Genomic DNA, 20959 nt, shown 5'->3' on the forward strand with positions numbered 1-20959 from the left:
ATATGGGCCTGGATTCAATATAATAACAGAAATGATAACGATAATAATGATATATTATAAAAAAATAATAATAATTATATAATAACAATATGAGATTTTTAAATTAAAATCGCGAGTGTATCTGAAAAATGTCAGCTATCTTTAACACAATTTTTTTTGCTGGCCCAAACGAGAGCTATTTAGCATATGCGCTCAGCTCGTGGCTTTCTAACCAAGTTTATTCAACTTTGAACTATTCTTTTAGCAATGCCAACCCACTAGGTATGTAAATAATTTAAATATACAATACAAGACAAGACAAAATTCAACATTGTTTTCGTGCCTTTGCGCTTGCCTTGAAGAATGCAGTTAATAAAATGATTTCATTGACCGAACACAAATATTTTTATATTTTTCAATCATAAAAAGCGGGGGGAATTCTCAAATCAGAATAATATTTTGCGCGTTTGAATCGGATGCTCTTATCAGCAGGAACGTATTCAGCGAACAACAAGGGCCAAAAGCCGGGACTTGTAATTTAACGGAAACTTTTATTTTGTATTTATATTAAAAATAGGTAAAGCAAGTGAATCGAATGTCCATTAAAATGTAATCAGTTATGTTACAATTTTTCATTTAATTTCAGACGATTGTTACACAATTTACTTAATGACTAGATAAAGTACATGGAAAAACATACATTTTTGGCTTACACATTGAACTTTTAAATGCTGCAATAGCTTTGATAAAATATACTGTCTGGATAAATCCAAATTTCTTGCTCAAAGCCTCGATAAGCTTAATTAGTTTTCAAAGCGGAAGTAGTGAAAATCAATTAAGTGCGACCCTTTAATCTTCATCTTCCTCTGACATATCAAATTCCTCGTCATCAAAGTCTATTATCTGAAATAAATTAACAAATTGTAATTATTTTATGTTAACTTAAGGCATTATGGTCACAAACCTCGCTATTTAAGCGCTTGAACTCCGAAATTCCAGTCAAATCCTCAAGATACTTGGCTGTTTCAAAAGTTTTAAAGAGGAATGTATGACCCTCCTTTCTGTATGCCTCCAAAACAGGCTGTAAAATAATTATTATTATTTGTTATTATTACATTAAAAGTCCCAAACTAATCTTACCGAAGAGCAGGCAATGCATTGGGCAAACTTCTGGGTAGCTGGCAGAATGTTCTCATAGTTACACAGCATACCCCGGATGGAGTGCGGTAGAATGCCCAGCAAACCCTCGGGCACTTTGCCCGTCGCCTCCTCCTCCGCTTTACCTCGCACACTCTGAGCGTAATAGGCCGGAGCCAGCTCCCGCAGAGGATGCTGGAGCAGGGCCACCAGCAGTTCTACGGCATAGCTAGCAGCAATATTAGATACTCCAGGCCGTGTAACGGTGCACTGCTGGTCCAAGGTGCGATCCTTAAGGGACTGCAGGAAAAGAAATCAAATAGCAAAAAGAATTAAAGAGAATTTTCTTCAAAAATGGACTCTAAATAAAAAAGTTTGTCAAAGATCATAATAAATGTATCTAGGTTAAGGGGGTGTGAAGCTTAGGGCCGATGCAGTGGGAAGATCGAAAGCTCTCTGAGCTTTGCAGTGTCAACAAGCGAGCAAACAGAAATGACGTCTCCAAAGCGAGAACTAAACAAACAGCTTGTTAGTCCCGTACACAAATTATTAAGTTGCGCTCGCAGTTATAGCAGTTACTCAAGCAACCATATTTCCCGCCGCTGCTCCGCCCGTTCGTGTCTGATTAGATAAAGTTCCGACAAGCGGGAGAGCCGGGAAAAGGTGAACTCCGGTCTCTCCCACCGGCCCTAAAGCATTTTGTTTTTGTTCAGTGGACAGGCGATAGTGAGTTCGATTGGTAATTGTTGGCGAGAAACAGGCAGGAATAATGTTAACCGAGTACACTGGCAACTTGTCCCATCCGCTGGAGTTTGGCCATGTGCTGGAGGTCGTGGCCAAGACCATTGATGGTGCGGCAAGGTGAGCACCAGAGTGGAAGTCAGTTGGTTAGATGCCGCAACCCATTCCCTGACTTTTCGCTTGTAAAATTGGTTTCCTTATCGGACTCATGACTAATACTCCGATTATGATCGCTTTTGGCCTTTTTGGTAGGTTCCACATCAACCTGTGCACAGCCAAGTGCACGGTGGATCCGGACGCGGACATTGGTCTGCGCTTCTCCGTCTATTTCCGTAACGATGTGATCGTGAGGAATTCCCGCATACATGGCTCATGGGGCGAGGAGGAAACCCATGTCCTGGACAGCAATTCGCTGCCCAATCCCATTGTCAGTGGGGAGTTCTTCCTTGTGTACATCCTGTGCTGCGAGGACAGTTTTGCCATCTCCATAAATAGCCGGGAGTTCTGCCGGTTCCGGTACCGCATCCCACTGGGATCGATCCGCGCGCTGGAGATTCGGGATCAGATCCAGGTGATCAAGCAAGTCGATCACCGCACCGTGTTTCCCAATCCGTGGCCCGCGATCCATGCCTCGGACTACTTTAAGTCGTTTAGCAACGACCAGCCGATCCTCTTCAGTCCTGGTCATGTGATCGTCATCACAGCCCGCTGCTTCGAAAACAAGAAGGGCCAGTTCATTCTTAAGTTCATGGACTCGGACACCAAGCGCGAAGAGCTGCACTTCAGCGTGCGCTTCGATGATAAGGTGGTGGTGCGGAACTCTATGAACAAGAACTTTGAGTATGCATTAGCTACTATCTATATTGCCTTCCCATTTCAAACCTTCCCTTCTTTTAGATTCGGAAACGAGGAGCGCCACGGTGGATTCCCCTTCGTCTTCAATCAGCAATTCAAACTGGCGCTGGCCTTTACGGAACGAGAAGTCCTCACCGCCGTGGACGGGTACAACTTCTTCAGCTATGCATGGCGCACACCTAACGCCATGATGAATCTGGTGGGCTTCAAAGTGACCAGTATTAATGGCCTGGTGATTCAGATAACGGGAGTGGATCACCTGCAGACCGGCGATCCTACGTGCGGCGGCTTTGAAAAGTATTCCCGCCACGACTATGAGTGTGTCTAACTGAACAAAGTCTGAAAATATATACGTTGTTAACTCACATTTCCCGGCGCCGTTACATCATTGCAAAAGTAGCAGCCCAATTGGCTCCCACCAATGCACTTGAGTCCCTCAATCTCTTCCCTAGCATCGCCGCCCTCGTCGCGTGTGCTGCCATGTCGCATCACCAGGTAGCTATCGAAGCCGAGAGCAGCATTGATGACCACCTTGAAATGGTCAAAGATTAGTGGGATTTTACATTTAGATTATCTATAGCTAACCTTTTGGTTGGCCGCTCCCAGCAGCGTGGGAAGCCAGCGGCTCTCGCGTGAGTCCGTAAGCAAGAAGATGACATCATGGTCTCGAACCTGCTGCTCGATCACCAACAAATGCTCCTCCGTCTGGGCTACAAGCGATTCACCAATTGTGTGACCGGGCATGGGTATTTCCAACACATGCCCTGCTGTTTCCGCAGAGGGATTTATTTCACACAACCTCAGAGCAGCAGTGGTGGCCTTCATCTTGTTTCCCGCGACCGCATCGGCATGGGTGTAGAGATTCTGGCGTACGGGATTGGAGAAGCCCACCTTACCATTGTCCAGCAGGGTGATGTGCTTAAAGCCCCAGGACTGGAAATTCATAGGACTCTCAATAAGGTCGAGTGCTTTATTAGTATATGTAGGCTCACCAGGAGATTTCTGGCCACAGCGCATCCTAGAGTGCCCGCTCCAAAGAGTAGGCATTTGGTTTTGGCGATAACTTCCAAATTTAGATCGGGAACCAGGCGCCATTTCATCAGTTTAAGGTTGAGATTGACAGAGTTTTCAGCCAATCTACAAAAGACAGTAGGAGATAGTGAAAAAAGATAAAAATATACAGGGATTCCCCCTGAAATTTCCTATCATTTAGGCCATTCGTTACTAGCTTACTTGGCTGGATCCATGCTGTCCTTCATTTGGGCGATTCTTGGCCCCATTTTGGCATTTTTATTTAGCTCCCATCCCACATATTTTACGTCGCCGAACTGTGTTAGATCAAAGGCCTCCGTTTGAATTACCTGCCAAATGCGGCTGTCGTCAACTTGCATTTGTTGATTGTAACGTAGACCCAGAAACCTCAGAGTTTTGCCAACATAACTGGGACTATGAGAGAATAATGTGAAAATTATAAGGAGATACTATTCATTAAGGAAGACACCTCACCATTGCTGGAGCAGGAAGGCAGCATAGTTCCGCATCAACCAGGCCGGATGCTCGTACTCGCTGGGATCGGCAAAACAAAAGTAATAGTGCTCCACCTCTTCTTCAACCAGAGAGCTTAACCTGCGGGCTTCGTAAACCTGCTGCTCTGCATTCGCATACAGAATAAAAAAGTTCTGAGACTCGGAGGGCAGGTTGTTCAAGGCCTCTACATATTTGTTGACATTGGGCAAGTCCCGCAGCTTTTGGACAACGCCTTGCAGTTTTAATGTGGGCGTCAGGGGGCAGGGAAAGGCGAACCAATAGTAGTAGCTGTGGCACTTCAAGTCGGCGAAGGAGAGAACAAAGAAGCGGGTCAACAGACTAGGATCAGCCAGCACCCGACCATTGCACATATCAGCCAGCAGTTTCTTGCCCTCTTCGGCCAGCAGCTGCACTTTGTCCAGGGCCTTGAACTCTTCAATGGTGTTCTTGTTGTAGATAGTGCCACTGGCAGAGTGGCTGAACTTTGGCGGCTGCGATGACCTGTTAACCAACGAGATTCAAGATTACTTTTGGGCAGACTAAAATTTCCTTCGAACTCACCTGTTGTAGGCTGTGTAGTCCACCTCCAGAAGACAACCGCTGGCATTGCGATTCGTGTAGTGTCCAGTTATTGATCTCTTCGCGTCCGAGAGGCGATCGTGGTCCAGCTTCAGCTCCGCCAGTTTGTGCCAAAAAGTTGGCGACACAAACGACTCCCAGGGTGCAAATTGCAATATCATCTCTTGTTCCGAACTCATTCTTTTTCGGGGGCGTTGTTTACGTTGGGACTGGCTGAAAATAATAAACAAAGCTCTTGGTGGCGATATTCCAACAAAAGCATTTATCGAAACTACAGTAAAGCTTGTATATTAACTAATTCCTTTAACCAATGAATATTCAGATATTAAAGAGACAAAACTTTTTTCTTCAGCAAATAAAGTTTATTCCGTGACTATAACAGTTAATATTGTTGTTCCAATGACTTCTTATAATTATATTTAACACAAAAGCCTTCCATTAAAGGCGTTTATTTTACAGAACACTCGCTGTACTCATTTAAGCCGCGAAATTGTGGTTTTTTGCCACATAGAACTGCGGTCACACTAACCATCTTCTGACGAAGATTGGCCAAAACAGAAGAGGAAAGAAAACCGAAGAAACAAAGTAAATATCAAAATGGATCTGCAGCAGCTGGAGGAAGAGGCGCGCCAGGCGGCGCTCAAGGACATTCAGAACATGCTGCAGCGGCCGGGCCAGCTGGAGAAGGTAGAGCAGTACCGCCACCGCATCGCCCGCAAAAAAGCCTCCGTTGAGGCACTGCTTAAGACCGGAATGCAAAACCAACTGGACGGCGTCCGAGTGGGTCTCAAACAGCTGGAAACGTGCATGCAGGATGTGCGTGAGGTGAGACGACGGATGGACGAGGTGGAGCGCCTGCTGAAGGGCGTGCCAGAGGTGTACGACGCCCTGGAGGTCGTGCGGGAAGAGAACACGAAACACTCGCAGTACGCCACCGCCATGGAGAACCTGAAGCATATCTTCAACGTGGACGCCAGCGTGCAGAAGACGATGGCCCTGATCGAGGACGACAAGTTACTCAATGCCCACCAGTGCCTGGCCGATCTAGAGAATTCGCGGGATGACCTTCTATACGAACTGCACAAGCAGCCGAAGCAGCACGCCTCCGACAAGATCACGTTAAAGCGCCACTTTGAGAAGGTGGACACCGTGTCCCGGGAGCTGGAGAAAAAGCTACGCATCAACATCAGCCGGACGCTGAACATCCTGCGCAAAAAGCCGACGATTATCGTCACCGCTCTCCGCATCATTGAGCGGGAGGAGAAGAACGACCAGTTCGCACTACAGCAGCAGAAGGTGACTGGTTTCCTGCCACCGGGAAGGCCGAAAGCATGGCGCCGCATGATTATGGACGTGCTGCAGCAGTCGGTGGTCACACGCATCGAGGGTTCCAAGCTGGAGGAGCGGGCAGACAACAAGATGTGGCTAGTCCGCGATCTGGAGATTCTGCGCCAGATCATACTCGAGGACCTTCGCGTGGTCAAGTCGCTGTGCGTTCCCTGCTTCCCACCTCACTATGACATATTTGGGGAGTACGTCAAGTTCTACCACGAGGGACTATCCAGTTATGTGAGTTGCCTCGGGTGGGATTCCTTGGTTTATATCTAAATAAACTCTTCCTTTCAGCTGGACAACATTGTGCGCTCAGGGCTGGAGGGCAATGAATACGTTTCTATGCTGGCTTGGGTCACGCATACATATCCAGGCGTCGAGCTGATGGCTCACCCTGATCTCAATGTGGATGTGCATCGGTTAATCGGACCTCTCCTGCGACCGGAACATCTCAAGGCGCTGGAGGATGAGTACCTGCAGAATATGCAGCGCAACTACCAGGAATGGATGACCAAGGCTGCTGAAACGGAAAAACAGGAGTGGTTCTCTGAGATGGTGCCCGATCAGGACGAGCACTACTACCACACATCGGCGCCAGTTATTATCTTCCAAATGATTGATCAGCATCTGCAGGTGACCAACACTATTCACCAGGAGCTGACATTCAAGGCGCTTGTGATGAGCATCCAGCAAGTGGAGATTTTTGGCCAGACGTATCTGAAAAATGTGATTGAGCTGAAGGAACACCACTTCCGCAACCGCGACCAGATCAAGTACTTCACTCACTACATTATCACCATCGTGAACAACAGCCAACAAATGGTGGAGCTGGCGCAGCAGATGAAGCAGCTGTACTGGCCCAAGTCGCGCACAGAGCACTACGAGGACTTTGAGCGCCTTCTGGTGACTTTCCAACGGATTCGGGCGCATGCCGCTAGCTACTTGCTGGAGGAGGCCTTCCTGGACATGGAGTGCCATTTCAACGACCTTTTCACCGCCAAATGGCTGGCCAGTAACATTGCCGTGGACACCATCTGCGTGACGCTGGACGACTACTTCCAAGACTATAACCACCTTCGGCCCAATAATTTCGAGATGGTGATCAACGAGGCTCAGAAACTTCTTGCCAAGCGCTACATTCGAGCGCTGCTATCAAAGCGTCTGTCAAAGCCGCGCACCGAGTGCGACGCCATCACCCGGAAAATCAAGGCGGAGGCCAAACGTTTTAAGCTATTCTTTGAAAAGATCGCCCCTAAGATCTCTCTGAGTGATTCCCCGCTCGACCTTATCTCCATTCTGTCGGCACTGCTCAGCTCAGATATTGAGTTGCTGGTCCTGGACCTCCACACATTGCTGGGCAGCTATCCATCCTTAAACGAGGACCATTTGGTGCGCCTTTTTTACATCCGAAATGACGTAAAAGCAGCCGAAGTGCGCGAAAAGGTACAGGATGCCATGAAGTCCAAGAAGGCGAGTATTGTCAGTATTGCCAAACAGGATTGCATCTTCAAAGAGATCGTGTTTAGCGACAAACTGTGGTAGACAACGCTGCTTAACCACTCACCTCCGTTCCCCATGATCCATTATGTGCAGTATATACTCTTAAGCTGGGATTGTAAAATATATATAAAGTGCTTTATCAATGATTAAATATTGCCGATTAAATAAAGTTTTTAACTTTAAAAATATTGTTTTAAATGGAAAAAAATGAATTGTAAGTAAAATGTTTTAAACATTAACCAAACCATCGATCAAACAATGCCACATTTTTAGTACAAATGAAAGCGAATGTTTTGTCAAACTTAAACCAAACATCCCTGGTCAATTATTTAAATGTTTATTACTAACTTCATTTTGTCATTCATGACATAGGATGTAATTTCATTTTGCTGGTTGTGACACCTGGGGTAACGTTTGGTTCCTTATTTAAATAAATTAACTCTGTATCTCATATTAGGCATTGTAATTTAATTTAAAAACCGAACTCATCTTCGTATCACAGAAAATGTTGTAAAGGCAAAGATTAAAGTCGATGTCATATGTATATTTCTTATAGCTACGAAATCAAATTTGTTGGCATTGATATACGATCGAAAAATTTTTACAAAAAAAAATTACAACTTTTTCAATTTTCAAACGATTTTATAAAATTAGAGATATAGCAATTTTATATTATTCCAACAATTTTGTTAAAATTTTATGAAAATTTGGCTACTATATCTAATACCTGTCATAGGAACGATCGAGAAATGAATACCATTCAAATTATAACTTTTTCAGTTTTCAACAAGTTTTTATCAAATTTAAGATATAGCCCTTTTAAATTATTGCATTTTTTAATTTTATGAAACCCTGTAGCTGCCATACAAGCGATCGTTAGACAGATGCAAAATGCAAAACTGTGAATGTCAAACTGTAAATATAACATGTGAATGAAATGAAAGCAGGCATAACTTCATTGTTTTTTTTAACATAAATATATATTATTTAAATTGTATTAATTCCTAGTGATAGAAATTTTATCTTCAAGCGTATATATACTTTGGAAGTTAGAGGAATTTAGCTTCATTTCTTGTTACAGTTCGAATTATTCAGTTGAGTGCTTTTGTAACATTAAGTGTTTTCTGTTAGGTAACACTAGTTTATTATTACAAAAATAAAAACAATGGCGAACAAACAAAAATGCAAATATTTTTTTCAAGTTAAAAATTAAAAAGAAAAGTTTAAATAAAAATAATTCATAATATCAAATAATACATGTATATTATTGTTAATACCATTGTATAAAACGTTAATGAATCATTTCAGAATTTGTAATCATTTACGAATTCAGTAATTTTGAATTGAAATTAATCGATGATTCATCAAAAGCACCGACGAATATGAATAACTTGTGAATTATTGATGAATGGCACGGCAGGGTATTTTTTAAATTTATTTGGGAATTCAAATAATTATTCAAATAAAATAAATATTAAGGCAGCATATTTGAAATGCAGATTTAGTCCTACACCTTTCCTACAAAATATGCGTAATTAATAATGAATAGTTTAAATTTAATGAAATAATTAATAATCATATAAACAATAAAAAGTTGTTTAAAATTAATCTATAACATTTTCAAATTTAAAATCTATACAACATGGCCACAAAATAGCTTAAGGAGCTGTAGCACCTGTGGGCGATATCACGGCGTTGGCATCTCTGACTTGTATAGAATCGGTAGATTCTATTACGAATATATACATATATTCCGTAGGAATCGCAATCGCGTGACAGTTGTGTTTAATCCGAGAGCCGAGATGAGCTTCAAACCCCAGCCGAGCGGCTTCGCCACCAAGTCCATCCACTCAGGCCAGAGTCCCGAGCAGTGGAAGAGTGCCTCAGTGATCCCTCCGATCACCTTGAGCACTAACTTCAAGTATGATGCTCCGGGCGAGCACCGCGGCTATGTGTACTCCCGGAGCGGAAACCCCACCCGTACTGTCCTGGAGACCTGTTTTGCGGCGCTGGATAATGCCCAGTACGGATTGACCTTCTCCTCGGGACTGGGAGCCACCACCGCTGTGCTGACCATGCTGTCCAGCGGCGATCACATCATCATGGGCGATGATGTTTACGGAGGAACCAACCGTCTGATCCGTCAGGTTGCTACTCGGTTGGGCATCTCAGCTAGCTTCGTGGATCCAACCAAATTGGATGCCATTAAGGCTGCCGTTAAGCCGGAAACCAAGCTGGTGTGGATCGAGTCTCCCACAAACCCGCTGACCAAGGTGGCAGACATTGAGGCTATCGCCAAACTAGTCCATGGCATCCGAGAGGACCTAATCTTGGCGGTGGACAACACCTTCCTCACCTCCTACTTCCAGCGGCCCCTGGAGTTGGGAGCCGATCTTGTCTGCTACTCGATGACCAAGTACATGAATGGACACACGGATGTGGTGATGGGTGGCATCACCATGAACTCCGAGAAGCTCTACCAGAGCCTGAAGTTCCTGCAGAAAGCAGTGGGCATTGTGCCCTCTCCCTTTGATTGCTACCAGGTGAATAGGAGTCTGAAGACCCTGTCGCTCCGCATGGAGCAGCATCAGAAAAATGCCCTGAAGATTGCCAAGTATCTGGATAGCCACCAGTTCGTGGAGAAGGTTTTGCATCCTGCCTTGCCCTCGCATCCCCAGCACCAGATCGCTCTGAAGCAGACCTACGGCTACAGCGGCGTATTCTCGTTTTACATCAAGGGCGAGCTGAAACACTCCACAGCGTTCCTGAAGGCCCTCAAGGTGTTTACACTGGCGGAGAGTCTGGGCGGATACGAGAGTCTCGCTGAGCTGCCATCCGTGATGACACATGCTTCTGTGCCCGCTGAAGATAGAAAAACGCTGGGAATCACCGACGGTCTTGTCCGCCTGTCTGTGGGGCTCGAGGATGCTGAAGATTTGATTAAGGACCTGGAACAGGCTCTTAATGCTGCTGCCAAGGCCTAAATTACACAGCATTTATGTATATATGTATTGTTAGATCGCTAGATCATGAGTGTGTATTTTACCCACCAAATACAATTTTCAGAATATTCTACCGATTCGACATTATCATTTGACAACCTTTTTAAAGTCGACGCTCATTTTCTCTCTATAAAAAATATTTGATGAATATCTAATGAAAAAAATTCAATGATTTTTCATCATTTTAAATCAACTTTTAAGTATCTCCGTCTCTCACAATGAGTTTTAACTTTTGAAGGATTTATAAGTAATACATTGAAGCTGCCAAAAGTGAGAAAAACGTATTTTTTTTAATTCGAATTATCCAAGTGAGTGCTTGTGTCTCAGCAGTATATGCATACAGAAAACAGTAACATTAAGTATTTTGTGCTCGGTAGAACTATTTAATTATTACTAAAATAAAATCGAGAAAGGAAGCTCATCCTTGCGATTCGATCACTAAGAATTAATACAATAATATACATAAATATTATTACATTCGTTGCAGGCATTACATGCACCTTATACATAGTATATTTGTAGTTTTCCAGTTTTACATTTATAGTGTTGCATTTTCCACTATATCTAACGATCGTTTGTGTGGCAGCTATTTGATATAGTCGTCCGATTTTTATAAAATTTAGCTCGATATACTAAAATAATATATAAATGGCTATATTTTAAATTTGAAACCTAAATAAAATTATATTTCTTTAATTGTTCTAATTTCTCAATCGTGATATAGTAGAAATCAACTCCAAAATTCTAAAATAACACAAAATGGCTATACCTAAAATTTGAAAATCTTTTGATAAGAGGAAAAGTTATAATGTTTTTCTAAAATAAAAATAATTAAAAATTAAATTGAATAAAATGTTAATGAATCATTGATTGCTGTTTCAAAATTTATAGAAACAATTTATTTTTCATCAAAAACTCCTACGTATATGAAATACTGATTAATGGCACTGCAGGGTATTTGTAAAGTTTATTTGGGAATTTAAATAATAAATATTAAGGCAACATATTTGAAATTCAGATTTAGTCCTACATATTTGACTTTAATAAAATAATTAATAATCATTTAAAAAATAAAAAGGGTTTGAGGTTAAACTATAACATTTTTAAAACTAAAATCTATAAAACTGGCCACAAAATAGCTGAAGGAGCTGTTCTGTCGGTGAAAGTATAGCGCCTGTGGGCGATATCGCGGTGCTGGCAACTCTGTCTAGGCAAGAACATATGTCGGCAGATTCCATTCCGAATATATATTCCGGACGGATCGCTCCCACGTGTCAGTTGTGTTTAATCCGAGACCAGAGATGAGCTTCAAAACCCAGCCGAGCGGCTTCGCCACCAAGTCCATCCACTCAGGCCAGAGTCCCGAGCAATGGAAGAGTGCCTCGGTGATCCCTCCGATCTCCTTGAGCACTACCTTCAAGCAAGATGCTCCAGGTGAGCACCGAGGCTATGAGTACTCTCGCAGCGGTAACCCCACCCGGAATGTACTGGAGAACTGCTTCGCATCCCTGGATAATGCTAAGTACGGATTGACCTTCTCCTCGGGACTGGGAGCCACCACCGCTGTGCTGACCATGCTGTCCAGCGGCGATCACATCATCATGGGCGATGATGTTTACGGAGGAACCAACCGTCTGATCCGTCAGGTTGCTACTCGGTTGGGCATCTCAGCTAGCTTCGTGGATCCAACCAAATTGGATGCCATTAAGGCTGCCGTTAAGCCGGAAACCAAGCTGGTGTGGATCGAGTCTCCCACAAACCCGCTGACCAAGGTGGCAGACATTGAGGCTATCGCCAAACTAGTCCATGGCATCCGAGAGGACCTAATCTTGGCGGTGGACAACACCTTCCTCACCTCCTACTTCCAGCGGCCCCTGGAGTTGGGAGCCGATCTTGTCTGCTACTCGATGACCAAGTACATGAACGGACACACGGATGTGGTGATGGGTGGCATCACCATGAACTCCGAGAAGCTCTACCAGAGCCTGAAGTTCCTGCAGAACGCAGTGGGCATTGTGCCCTCTCCCTTCGATTGCTACCAGGTGAATAGGAGTCTGAAGACCCTGTCGCTCCGCATGGAGCAGCATCAGAAGAATGCCCTGAAGATTGCCAAGTATCTGGATAGCCACCAGTTCGTGGAGAAGGTTTTGCATCCTGCCTTGCCCTCGCATCCCCAGCACCAGATCGCTCTGAAGCAGACCTACGGCTACAGCGGCGTATTCTCGTTTTACATCAAGGGCGAGCTGAAACACTCCACAGCGTTCCTGAAGGCCCTCAAGGTGTTTACACTGGCGGAGAGTCTGGGCGGATACGAGAGTCTCGCTGAGCTGCCATCCGTGATGACACATGCTTCTGTGCCCGCTGAAGATAGAAAAACGCTGGGAATCACCGACGGTCTTGTCCGACTGTCTGTGGGGCTCGAGGATGCTGAAGATTTGATTAAGGACCTGGAACAGGCTCTTACTGCTGCTGCCAAGGCTTAAATTACACAGCGTATATATATGTATTGTTAGATCGCTAGATCATGGATTTGTACATTTTACCCACAAAATAAAAGTGTTTTTATCTTAAAGACTATATTTTTATGGTTTCTATATCCATTTTAAGCAGGGGTGGGCAGCCAATGTAAAGCTGGAAGCCATAAAAATTACTTTTTGAAGTGGAATTACAAACTCTATCACACGTGTAATTCGTACTTCTGAGGGCGTGGCTTTTCTTTAAAATCAATGTCCTAGGTATAAATAAATAACAAAGCTTCCAGACAAATCATAAATATTAGAACCAACTGTTTTTACGGGAGACTAATAATATTTTTCTCAGTATAACTACCCGTCAGAAATACAACTGTTTTCGATTATCACCTAAGATATTTTTACATGCATTCATCACACGCTTAAGTTGAACTAAATTTTACATTTAACAACCTAATTAAATGTAAAGTTTCTTTTAAATAAATCCTATATTAATGGCGTAAGAAGCGGCCTCCTTGTGACCCCCTAGCTACAGCCTTGAAAATAACGAAGTCGGCTATTGTCATGTGGAGATTATCATAAACAATGAATCAGCACAATTTATTTTCGCCTTATCACTAAACATTCTAGTATTAGCGATAGAATTAAAGCATATTGGACATATGTATCTCCCGAACGGATGTTCCGACTTCTACAATCAAAAATTTTTTAGATCTGATCAACTTTTTAATACCGTTTCCCTTTATTTCAAAGTTAGTTTGCTAATCTTTACTGTGCGTTTTATCTTATCAAATCTCTATTTCCATATGGCACTTGATGGGCCAATAAACGTTTTAATGGATGATAGAAAAACTAAAAAAAAAGTCTGAAGAATCAAATGAAAATTAAGGGTTTTATTCAACGTTTCCCGGTACTCGACTGACAGAATGTTTGATTAAAAATTAAGCTTTAACATTATATGTACGCTACTACCAGAACCATACCATACTACTACAGTGAAGTGTGTGTGTGTGCATAGGATTAGATGTACAACAAGAGCCATATATCGATATAATAAGCAACTGCGGCTTTCCAACATTCATAATTTTGCTTTTTATGTAATATATATATATATATACATATATATGTATATATGTTCCTTAAAAAATGCATTCAAATTGCTTAAAATAATCCAATAGTTCATGTGCAATGCTTGTCCTTAGTACTTGTAACGATAAATGGCGACACCGGCCACGCCAATCAATATGGTTCCCATCAGATAACCCAGCAGCTTAAGCTAAAAAATATAAAATTATTAGAATTTTAATTTAAAAGAAATAAAAGATTACTAGGGCTATGTTACTTTAGAGTTGTCTACAAGGGGCTGCTTTTGTCTGGTGGCAGTCTTTTGTTCCATTTTCTTGGCCTGACCGAGCATCTTCTGGTACATTTCCTTTTCGTTGTGTTCCTCGCGGCGAGCCTTGATGAAAAGCCTGGCCAAATCCGACTGAACGGCCCTGTTTTCCGGTTCGAGAGTGGCCACCTTCTGCAACAGTTTGATCGCGCCCTGTGTGTCAGCTTTGCCCTCTAATATCTGGTGAATGAACAGCCTGATTATATTGAACTTAAGTGAATGATAAACTAGGCACTTACTCTGCCCTTGCGATAGAGGGCCTTGGAATTGTTCGGCTGGCAACGCAGGACATGCTCCACCGACGTCAGTGCAGCGTCATAGGCGGCGATTTTGATTTGGGTCATGGCCAGGTTGTTATACACAATTAGTCGATCTTCCAGCAGGGTCTGCATATCGCTGTTTGAAAACTAATCAGGGAATTCAAGTTAAAGGTCAACACGATTGTTTAGTACTTACCGGCAGATCTTCCTTAAGTAGTTCGGCTTCGGGATCCCCGTCTCTTGTATCCAGATAGTCCAAGGCCCGCCTGTACAGATGAATGGCAGTATTAAACTCCAAGCGCTTGTAGAAGAAGTTGGCACGTTCTTTCTTGCGGGTTCTAAAAGAGTAATTTGTTTTAATTAACTAAATCTCAGCCATATGGCAGGTGACAAGTCAGACACACACCCATATTTGCGCAGTAACTCGAAGCTCTTCAGATCCGCAAAGTCTTCGTATTTGCTGTCCAAAAGCTCTATTTCGTAGGTGAGCTGCAATATGTGGGTCAGTTAAGATTGTTCTTTATAAATTTTAGTCGAAACTTACATTCGAGTCGGGTGGCACAACGAATTCGGAATCTCCTTCCCTTTTCAGACCAATGGAACCGTAGCCGAAGCGGGGATCCACGCTGACCTGGCTCACTTCACCGACCAGCATCATGGGCAGCACCATGTCCATGCCCTGGACTACCTCAAAGTCGCCAATGTGGCACTGGAAGCCCTTCTCCTCCTCAACCACCTTGCCGTTATCCAGTTTGCCGGTAAAGTTAATGGTCACCAAAAAGCCGCGACTCGGCTGATTAGCTCCCTTTGGCGCCTTCTTGATGATTCGCTTTATCAACTGCTTGTTGCCCAGAATATCACATTCGTCCTCGCCCTCCACTGCGGCCTCTGACTCCTCAGCTGACGTCTTTTCCTCGCCAAGGTCCGTCGAGGTGGTTGCGCCATCCCCGGTAGCGGCTTCCGCCGTCACCTTTCGGATGTCCTTGGTGTCCTCGGCATTCGTCAGGTCCTCGAAGGAGCTGCTGCTAGACTTCTCCGTATCCATTTTTACCTGCAGATCACGAATTGCGAGAGGTGGGCGAGAAAGTGTGTAAATCACTGGAACTATGAACAAAGGGCAAAGGCAAATTGAGGTGAATAAACGGGCTCTTTGGGGTCGCTCGGACTGCAAGAAACCCCAACTTACAGTTCTAACTGACACTGGTCCTGTCTTTTATTAACAAAAAGTCTTAGTTTCCGAAAACAACATGCGTAAACGTTGCAGGGAAACGAAAAAAAAATTATTTTACGATTGCCTTTGGCATTTCACTGCCTGCTAGAGGTGGGTAGCTTTGGCCGATCGGATGTGTCACTGTGACTGGCAACTATCGTTTGTAGTATTCCAAAATCATAATCAAATATTTCAATAAGTTCTAAACTAAAAAAAGGGTGTTAAAATATTGTTTTATTTTTAAGATCTTGAATTATAAACTGCTATATTTTTAAATTTAATTAATATTTTTTATGTGGTTTGTGTTACCTTCTATCGATAAAATATTAACAATAAGCTAGGCAGCAGTAGTGTGGCCATTTGCGCGAATAAAACTGAAATTGAATTCAATTTAAATTCCGCAGCTTCATTTTAGTTTCAACGGTTGTCCCGGGCGGTTGGTTGATCAATGTGAGCGATCCGCATTTCCGTCGCGATCCGAGATCGAGTTGGCGAAATAAAACTCCGAATGCAAAAAGAACGCCGCAACAGCAGCAGCAGCAGCAGCCACGATGTAAACAAAGAGATGACATTTAATATTAGCTGTACATACACGGGAACATAAAATACAGATGCGAATCGAAACGAGACGGGCTCGGCACGGGCACGGCACTGTTTGTGCACAAAGTGAAATCAGCTGGACAACAAGTGGATTTTGCAATTGCCTTGGCTTGGATTATTTTGTTTTGTGCCACTTGTGATGTTGTGGCTGCCGTTTTCTGTGAAATTAACACCCTTTCTATTGGCAGTGATGGGAGGTATCTCTGAGTTGTACCGAGACTGCATATTTAGGTACTCGTTATGAACCCTTTCCCAGTTACTTAGCACAAGACCTTTGATTTTCTTTGATGTTGTAATGGGTTTATGTATATTTAAAACAATTTGAACTAGAAACTTTCTGTGATATTATATTTTATCTCTTAACTTATTTGCAATCTGATAAAATAAGTTTTTATTGGGTAGAGAAATTGCTTTTATAAATTATAAATATGCATTCTTTTATGATAGAAGGTATAGTTAGCATTTAGATGAGAATTTATAGTTTATATAACAGATAAGAAAATTAATGACAAAGAAAATAATCTTTCCTATTTTAATCTATTCATCTATTTATTAAATTAGATAGATTTCATTTCATTAATAAAGTTTCCTTGTAATTTCTTTCACTGCGATTTAGTTCTACTGAACTGCAAACCAGTTTTCAAAACGATGTTGCACATTTTGTGTGAGTAAACCTTTTACCTTTTTTCCCATCACCGCCTCTAATTGTTTTCATATATTTTTCCATGCTGTAATGCTGTAAAGTCGTGAAAATAAAACCGACTTCCTAGTTGTCTTGAACTTGATGCGCTTGAACAAACATGTACAGAGAATGTACATACATACATATGTACGTGCATGTTTATAAATCGAGCGATGCACCCGAGTAACTCCATGACACAATTGATGCATTCCGGTCGGAATTTCCTTGATTAGGCCTTTTCGCTTTTTCCCCGGTTTTCTTTTTTTTATTTATTTTTTTTTCTTTTTTTGCAATGCGCAATATATGCTTTTCGCAACCCGTTTTCTTTCGCCTGCAGTTTGGCTCTGGCTTTTCCTTTACGTAACCCGCCGCGACAGCGCTGGCCGAGCACGAGCCAAATCCGAAGTGAAGTGTAAATAAATAAATAGCCACCGCGAAACCCAGTTTTGTGGTTTTCACTTCTTGACCACTTCAGTCTCCAGGTTTAAAGCCGGTACGACGGTAGCCAGCACGATTTCATTATCGCACAACACTTCCCCTGCGGAATAAACAATCGCGGTTACTTTTTGAGGAAATGTATAAAATGTTAATCCGCAGTTCGTTGGCCAAGTGAACCCGTCACTTTGTGCATATCCAAGTTGGACTCAATGGAAATAATACCCGATTTCGAATTCTATACAGCTTGATAGTGGGTGCTAATCAACGCCGCCGTGCTAATTCTCTTGATTTTAGTGTCAAATATCCAAAGTGAACTCAACAATAAAACAAACAAACAAACAATTATGGGCAAACTGACGTCGTCGTCGGTCGTGACGAGTGGTTTTTTTCTTTTGTCCGGAGTTTTACTACTAAGTTTTACGGAGACAAGGGCCTATGGATTTGGACGTTGCCCGAATTACCCATCGATGCCAAAGTTCAACATGAGCAGGGTAAGTGATAAAGCCGGAAGTGCATTCCATTAGCTTTAATTAGGTTAAGAATATTCAAAGGCAAAGCATTCCTTAAATAATATTCATTCCATTAGAATTATATGGGGTTGCCTTATATGTACTTATCTACACAGATCAAAGGCTAAAATGTGTAATTTATTGTTCTTCAGTTGTAAAATAAATAATCATCTATTACTAATAAAGGTTAAAAGTCAAATGCCTTGTAAAATGTGCAATAAAGCCATTGGTTTTAAACCCGTTTTTACAAAGATCAAAAGGTCGTGAACAAATTAGAAAAAATATACAGCGCTCTAGTGATCCTTAAACTTTTCTATAAACGTCATTTAACCAACCACACTTGCCTCCATTTTTACAACATTAATATGCGGTGTAAATTCCGCAGTGTCATCGGTTATTCGCCATCAACCCTCAAAACGAGTCACATCTCCGATTAATTAGCACAAGGCGTCGGAGAAGACCTTTCTTCATTTTATTTCGTGGATTGTGCATAAGATGAACTTGAACCAATTTAAGGCCACCAATCCGAGATCCGCTGTGTAAAATGCAAAACCTGTTTTACAGAAGGAGACGAGAGGCACAAAAGCTTTATGGCCTGTCCAATGGTAAACAAACCACTTAGTTTATAAAGAAGTAAATCAACCAGTAGCAAAGTCGAGAGACATGGGCATGCCAAGGACAACAAAGTGAACCACAGTCGAGCATCCCTAACTGGAACACAGCACAAGTTGCATTTTTTTTAATAATTTAAAAAAAAAAAGTTTAAGAACTTGAATATTAAACTTTAACTTTTTTATAGACTAACTTCTTTTCATATTCCTGAAGAAAGAAAAAATTAGTTGTAATTTTTTTTTAAATTTTTTTCTACTAATAACAAGAGTTTCCGAAATTGTTCGCATAAAGCTCGAATTTTTACAACGCCTTGTTGTAAGAAATAACAAATTTCGTAAATTTCTTTTTGGATTAAACCCAGTTTCCGAGACTTTCTGTATTTCCAAGAATTTTTAAGGTGGATTTCATTGTGGCATTTAGTTGGCTGAGTCATGCTAGAGCTATGCTGTTAATTTAGAGACTGTGGCCATAGACTAGAAAATTGGCTCCATCAATTTAACAGCTTAAGTTAAATTGATTAAGCCTTGATTTGCATAAATGATAATGCACCATAATCGTACCCGCCGCCGTATCTGTGACTCCAATTATGTGGCGGGTCTCTGCTTCCAAGTGGCACACCAACCCATTGAGCTGTTGATAGGCGTGAATTAAGCCACTTGTCATCCTCGCCCACAGTTGACCCGGGGCAAAGACCTCGGCTCGTTGGTTAAATGCCAGCTACTGGTCATTAAATCCGCGGCGCCCTGCGACTTTGAACTGCATTAAGATGGGAGAGCAGCGCCTGCCAAAAGTGCGGCAGAAGCTCTTCTCAATGGGCCAGCAGCCAAGAAACCAGTTTCAAATAAAAAAAATGTTTATGTTTTACGCATTGTTTAGGTCGTCGTATTGGTAACCCACTTTGGCATTTCTTGACCGAGAGAAACGCTGCTAGGTGACAATGCCTCTGCCAAGTCTGAGTTCTCAGTCTTCTGGCTCGGTTCCATATGCCGGATGCATGATAAAAAAAGCCTGAGATAACAATGAAACTATGGTGTCAAAAACAATGAAATGTATTGATAACTCCAATGCAAATAAAGAACATGTGTAGAAACCAGACGGTTTACTAAGAAAAAATAAAATGTTTTCTACAGTGCCATTTAGAACAGATGCATGTATTCAGAGCTATATACAACTATTAACTATCCAAACCAATTAAAAACTAACACAATTAGCTTGTTTTAAGGTTGTAAGATATTGGTTTAATTAATGAGGATTTGCTCTGCTGAACTTAATCAATCTTTTATGAGAGAAAATATCTGATTCTCTTGCAGGTTCTTGGTCATTGGTATGAAGTGGAGCGTTCATTTTATCTGCCGGAAATCGCCTCCGGCTGCACTACCTTCCAATTTCAGCCGTACAATAAAGCAGAACAGTCCAAGTTCGCTAATTTTAAATTGGCAGTGGCCATCAAGAACATCAATCGCATGTGAGTGGCATCATACACTATCCTCATCCGCATAAGAAGCTCATATTTTTTGTATCCATTTCAGAACTGGTAATCCAAATGTAAACATTGGATATGCCACTCCTGAAAATAGTCGATCCTCCATCATGGATTTCAAGGTAAAAGTTTGCTTCGTAAATGAAATTAAATTATTTATTATTAATTCAATATTTTTCCCAGTTTACCACCCGTTTTCCGGACGTGATCGCCCGCCTCCTACCGGGCTCTGGCAAGTACCAGGTACTCTACACGGACTACGAGAACTTTGCCATTCTGTGGTCCTGCGGCAGCATCGGTTCCCTGGGCCACTCCGATCAGATCTGGATTCTGGGACGTGATCGGGACTTTGAGGTGGACATTCGCTCCAAGGTCTACGATGTGCTGAAGCGACTCTCGCTAGATCCAGAAAGGCTGATCATCAGCAAAAACAAGAACTGCCCCGAGGCTCTGTGAGAGAAGCAAAGCATCATCATCCCTATCCCCATCTACATATATATTTAAGTTCATTTGGTTAAGGAACAAAATCCCATTGGATGCCTAATCGTTTAGGCTGCTGTGATATAGAGGAGAGGAGTGTGTGAGTGCTGAGAGAGGAATATGCAAATACAGAAACAAATAAGATTAACTCGATCGGGGACTTTCAGTACCT

At 42.3% G+C, this 20959-nt stretch overlaps 7 protein-coding genes across 14 annotated transcripts; 5 read left to right on the top strand and 2 right to left on the bottom strand.

The window, feature by feature from the left end:
* Window positions 1-596: 596 nt before the first annotated feature.
* Atg7 (Autophagy-related 7) lies at window positions 597-5391 on the bottom strand. The gene is made up of 9 exons (XM_020959698.2): window positions 4801-5391; window positions 4219-4740; window positions 3946-4158; window positions 3705-3849; window positions 3298-3645; window positions 3079-3243; window positions 1120-1416; window positions 944-1060; window positions 597-882 (listed from the first exon to the last, which is right to left on the bottom strand). Exons 1-9 carry the CDS (start codon window positions 4995-4997, stop codon window positions 829-831), a joined length of 2058 nt encoding a protein of 685 aa, XP_020815357.2. The 5' UTR covers window positions 4998-5391; the 3' UTR covers window positions 597-828.
* Window positions 1584-3079, top strand: LOC110189568 (32 kDa beta-galactoside-binding lectin). The gene is made up of 3 exons (XM_020959699.2): window positions 1584-1977; window positions 2110-2697; window positions 2755-3079. The coding sequence occupies exons 1-3, from the start codon at window positions 1886-1888 to the stop codon at window positions 3038-3040; spliced, it is 966 nt and encodes a 321-aa protein (XP_020815358.2). The 5' UTR covers window positions 1584-1885; the 3' UTR covers window positions 3041-3079.
* Window positions 5311-7836, top strand: Sec6 (Exocyst complex component Sec6). The gene is made up of 2 exons (XM_020959507.2): window positions 5311-6387; window positions 6445-7836. Exons 1-2 carry the CDS (start codon window positions 5416-5418, stop codon window positions 7690-7692), a joined length of 2220 nt encoding a protein of 739 aa, XP_020815166.2. The 5' UTR covers window positions 5311-5415; the 3' UTR covers window positions 7693-7836.
* Window positions 7837-9331: 1495 nt separating this feature from the next.
* Cth (Cystathionine gamma-lyase) lies at window positions 9332-10725 on the top strand. Its single transcript, XM_086838419.1, has one exon. The coding sequence runs from the start codon at window positions 9453-9455 to the stop codon at window positions 10632-10634; it is 1182 nt and encodes a 393-aa protein (XP_086694545.1). The 5' UTR covers window positions 9332-9452; the 3' UTR covers window positions 10635-10725.
* Window positions 10726-10971: 246 nt separating this feature from the next.
* On the top strand, window positions 10972-13229 carry LOC110189435 (cystathionine gamma-lyase-like). The gene has a single exon (XM_020959506.2). The coding sequence runs from the start codon at window positions 11954-11956 to the stop codon at window positions 13133-13135; it is 1182 nt and encodes a 393-aa protein (XP_020815165.2). The 5' UTR covers window positions 10972-11953; the 3' UTR covers window positions 13136-13229.
* A 767-nt stretch (window positions 13230-13996) lies between these two features.
* zda (peptidyl-prolyl cis-trans isomerase zonda) lies at window positions 13997-16151 on the bottom strand. 2 transcript variants are annotated; one of them, XM_020959430.2, is made up of 7 exons: window positions 15963-16151; window positions 15321-15827; window positions 15183-15265; window positions 14973-15114; window positions 14756-14923; window positions 14466-14696; window positions 13997-14399 (listed from the first exon to the last, which is right to left on the bottom strand). In XM_020959430.2, exons 2-7 carry the CDS (start codon window positions 15819-15821, stop codon window positions 14322-14324), a joined length of 1203 nt encoding a protein of 400 aa, XP_020815089.2. In that variant the 5' UTR covers window positions 15822-15827; window positions 15963-16151; the 3' UTR covers window positions 13997-14321. The 2 variants fall into 2 exon arrangements, with proteins under 2 accessions (XP_020815089.2, XP_086694543.1); XM_086838417.1 differs by having other exon boundaries at window positions 15321-15880; window positions 15963-16138.
* A 160-nt stretch (window positions 16152-16311) lies between these two features.
* GLaz (Glial Lazarillo) lies at window positions 16312-20935 on the top strand. Of its 7 annotated transcripts, XM_086838420.1 has the most exons (6): window positions 16395-16817; window positions 17203-17250; window positions 18001-18197; window positions 20138-20292; window positions 20357-20429; window positions 20491-20935. In XM_086838420.1, the coding sequence occupies exons 2-6, from the start codon at window positions 17235-17237 to the stop codon at window positions 20761-20763; spliced, it is 714 nt and encodes a 237-aa protein (XP_086694546.1). In that variant the 5' UTR covers window positions 16395-16817; window positions 17203-17234; the 3' UTR covers window positions 20764-20935. The 7 variants fall into 7 exon arrangements, with proteins under 7 accessions (XP_020815282.2, XP_020815283.2, XP_086694546.1 ...); XM_020959623.2 differs by lacking the exon at window positions 17203-17250 and having other exon boundaries at window positions 16312-16539; XM_020959624.2 differs by lacking the exon at window positions 17203-17250 and having other exon boundaries at window positions 16392-16817.
* The last annotated feature ends 24 nt before the right edge of the window (window positions 20936-20959 follow it).

This window comes from Drosophila serrata, unplaced genomic scaffold (genome assembly GCF_035046125.1).
Source record: "Drosophila serrata isolate PLE 108 unplaced genomic scaffold, ASM3504612v1 contig_347, whole genome shotgun sequence".
NCBI classification, from domain to species: Eukaryota; Metazoa; Arthropoda; class Insecta; order Diptera; family Drosophilidae; genus Drosophila; species Drosophila serrata.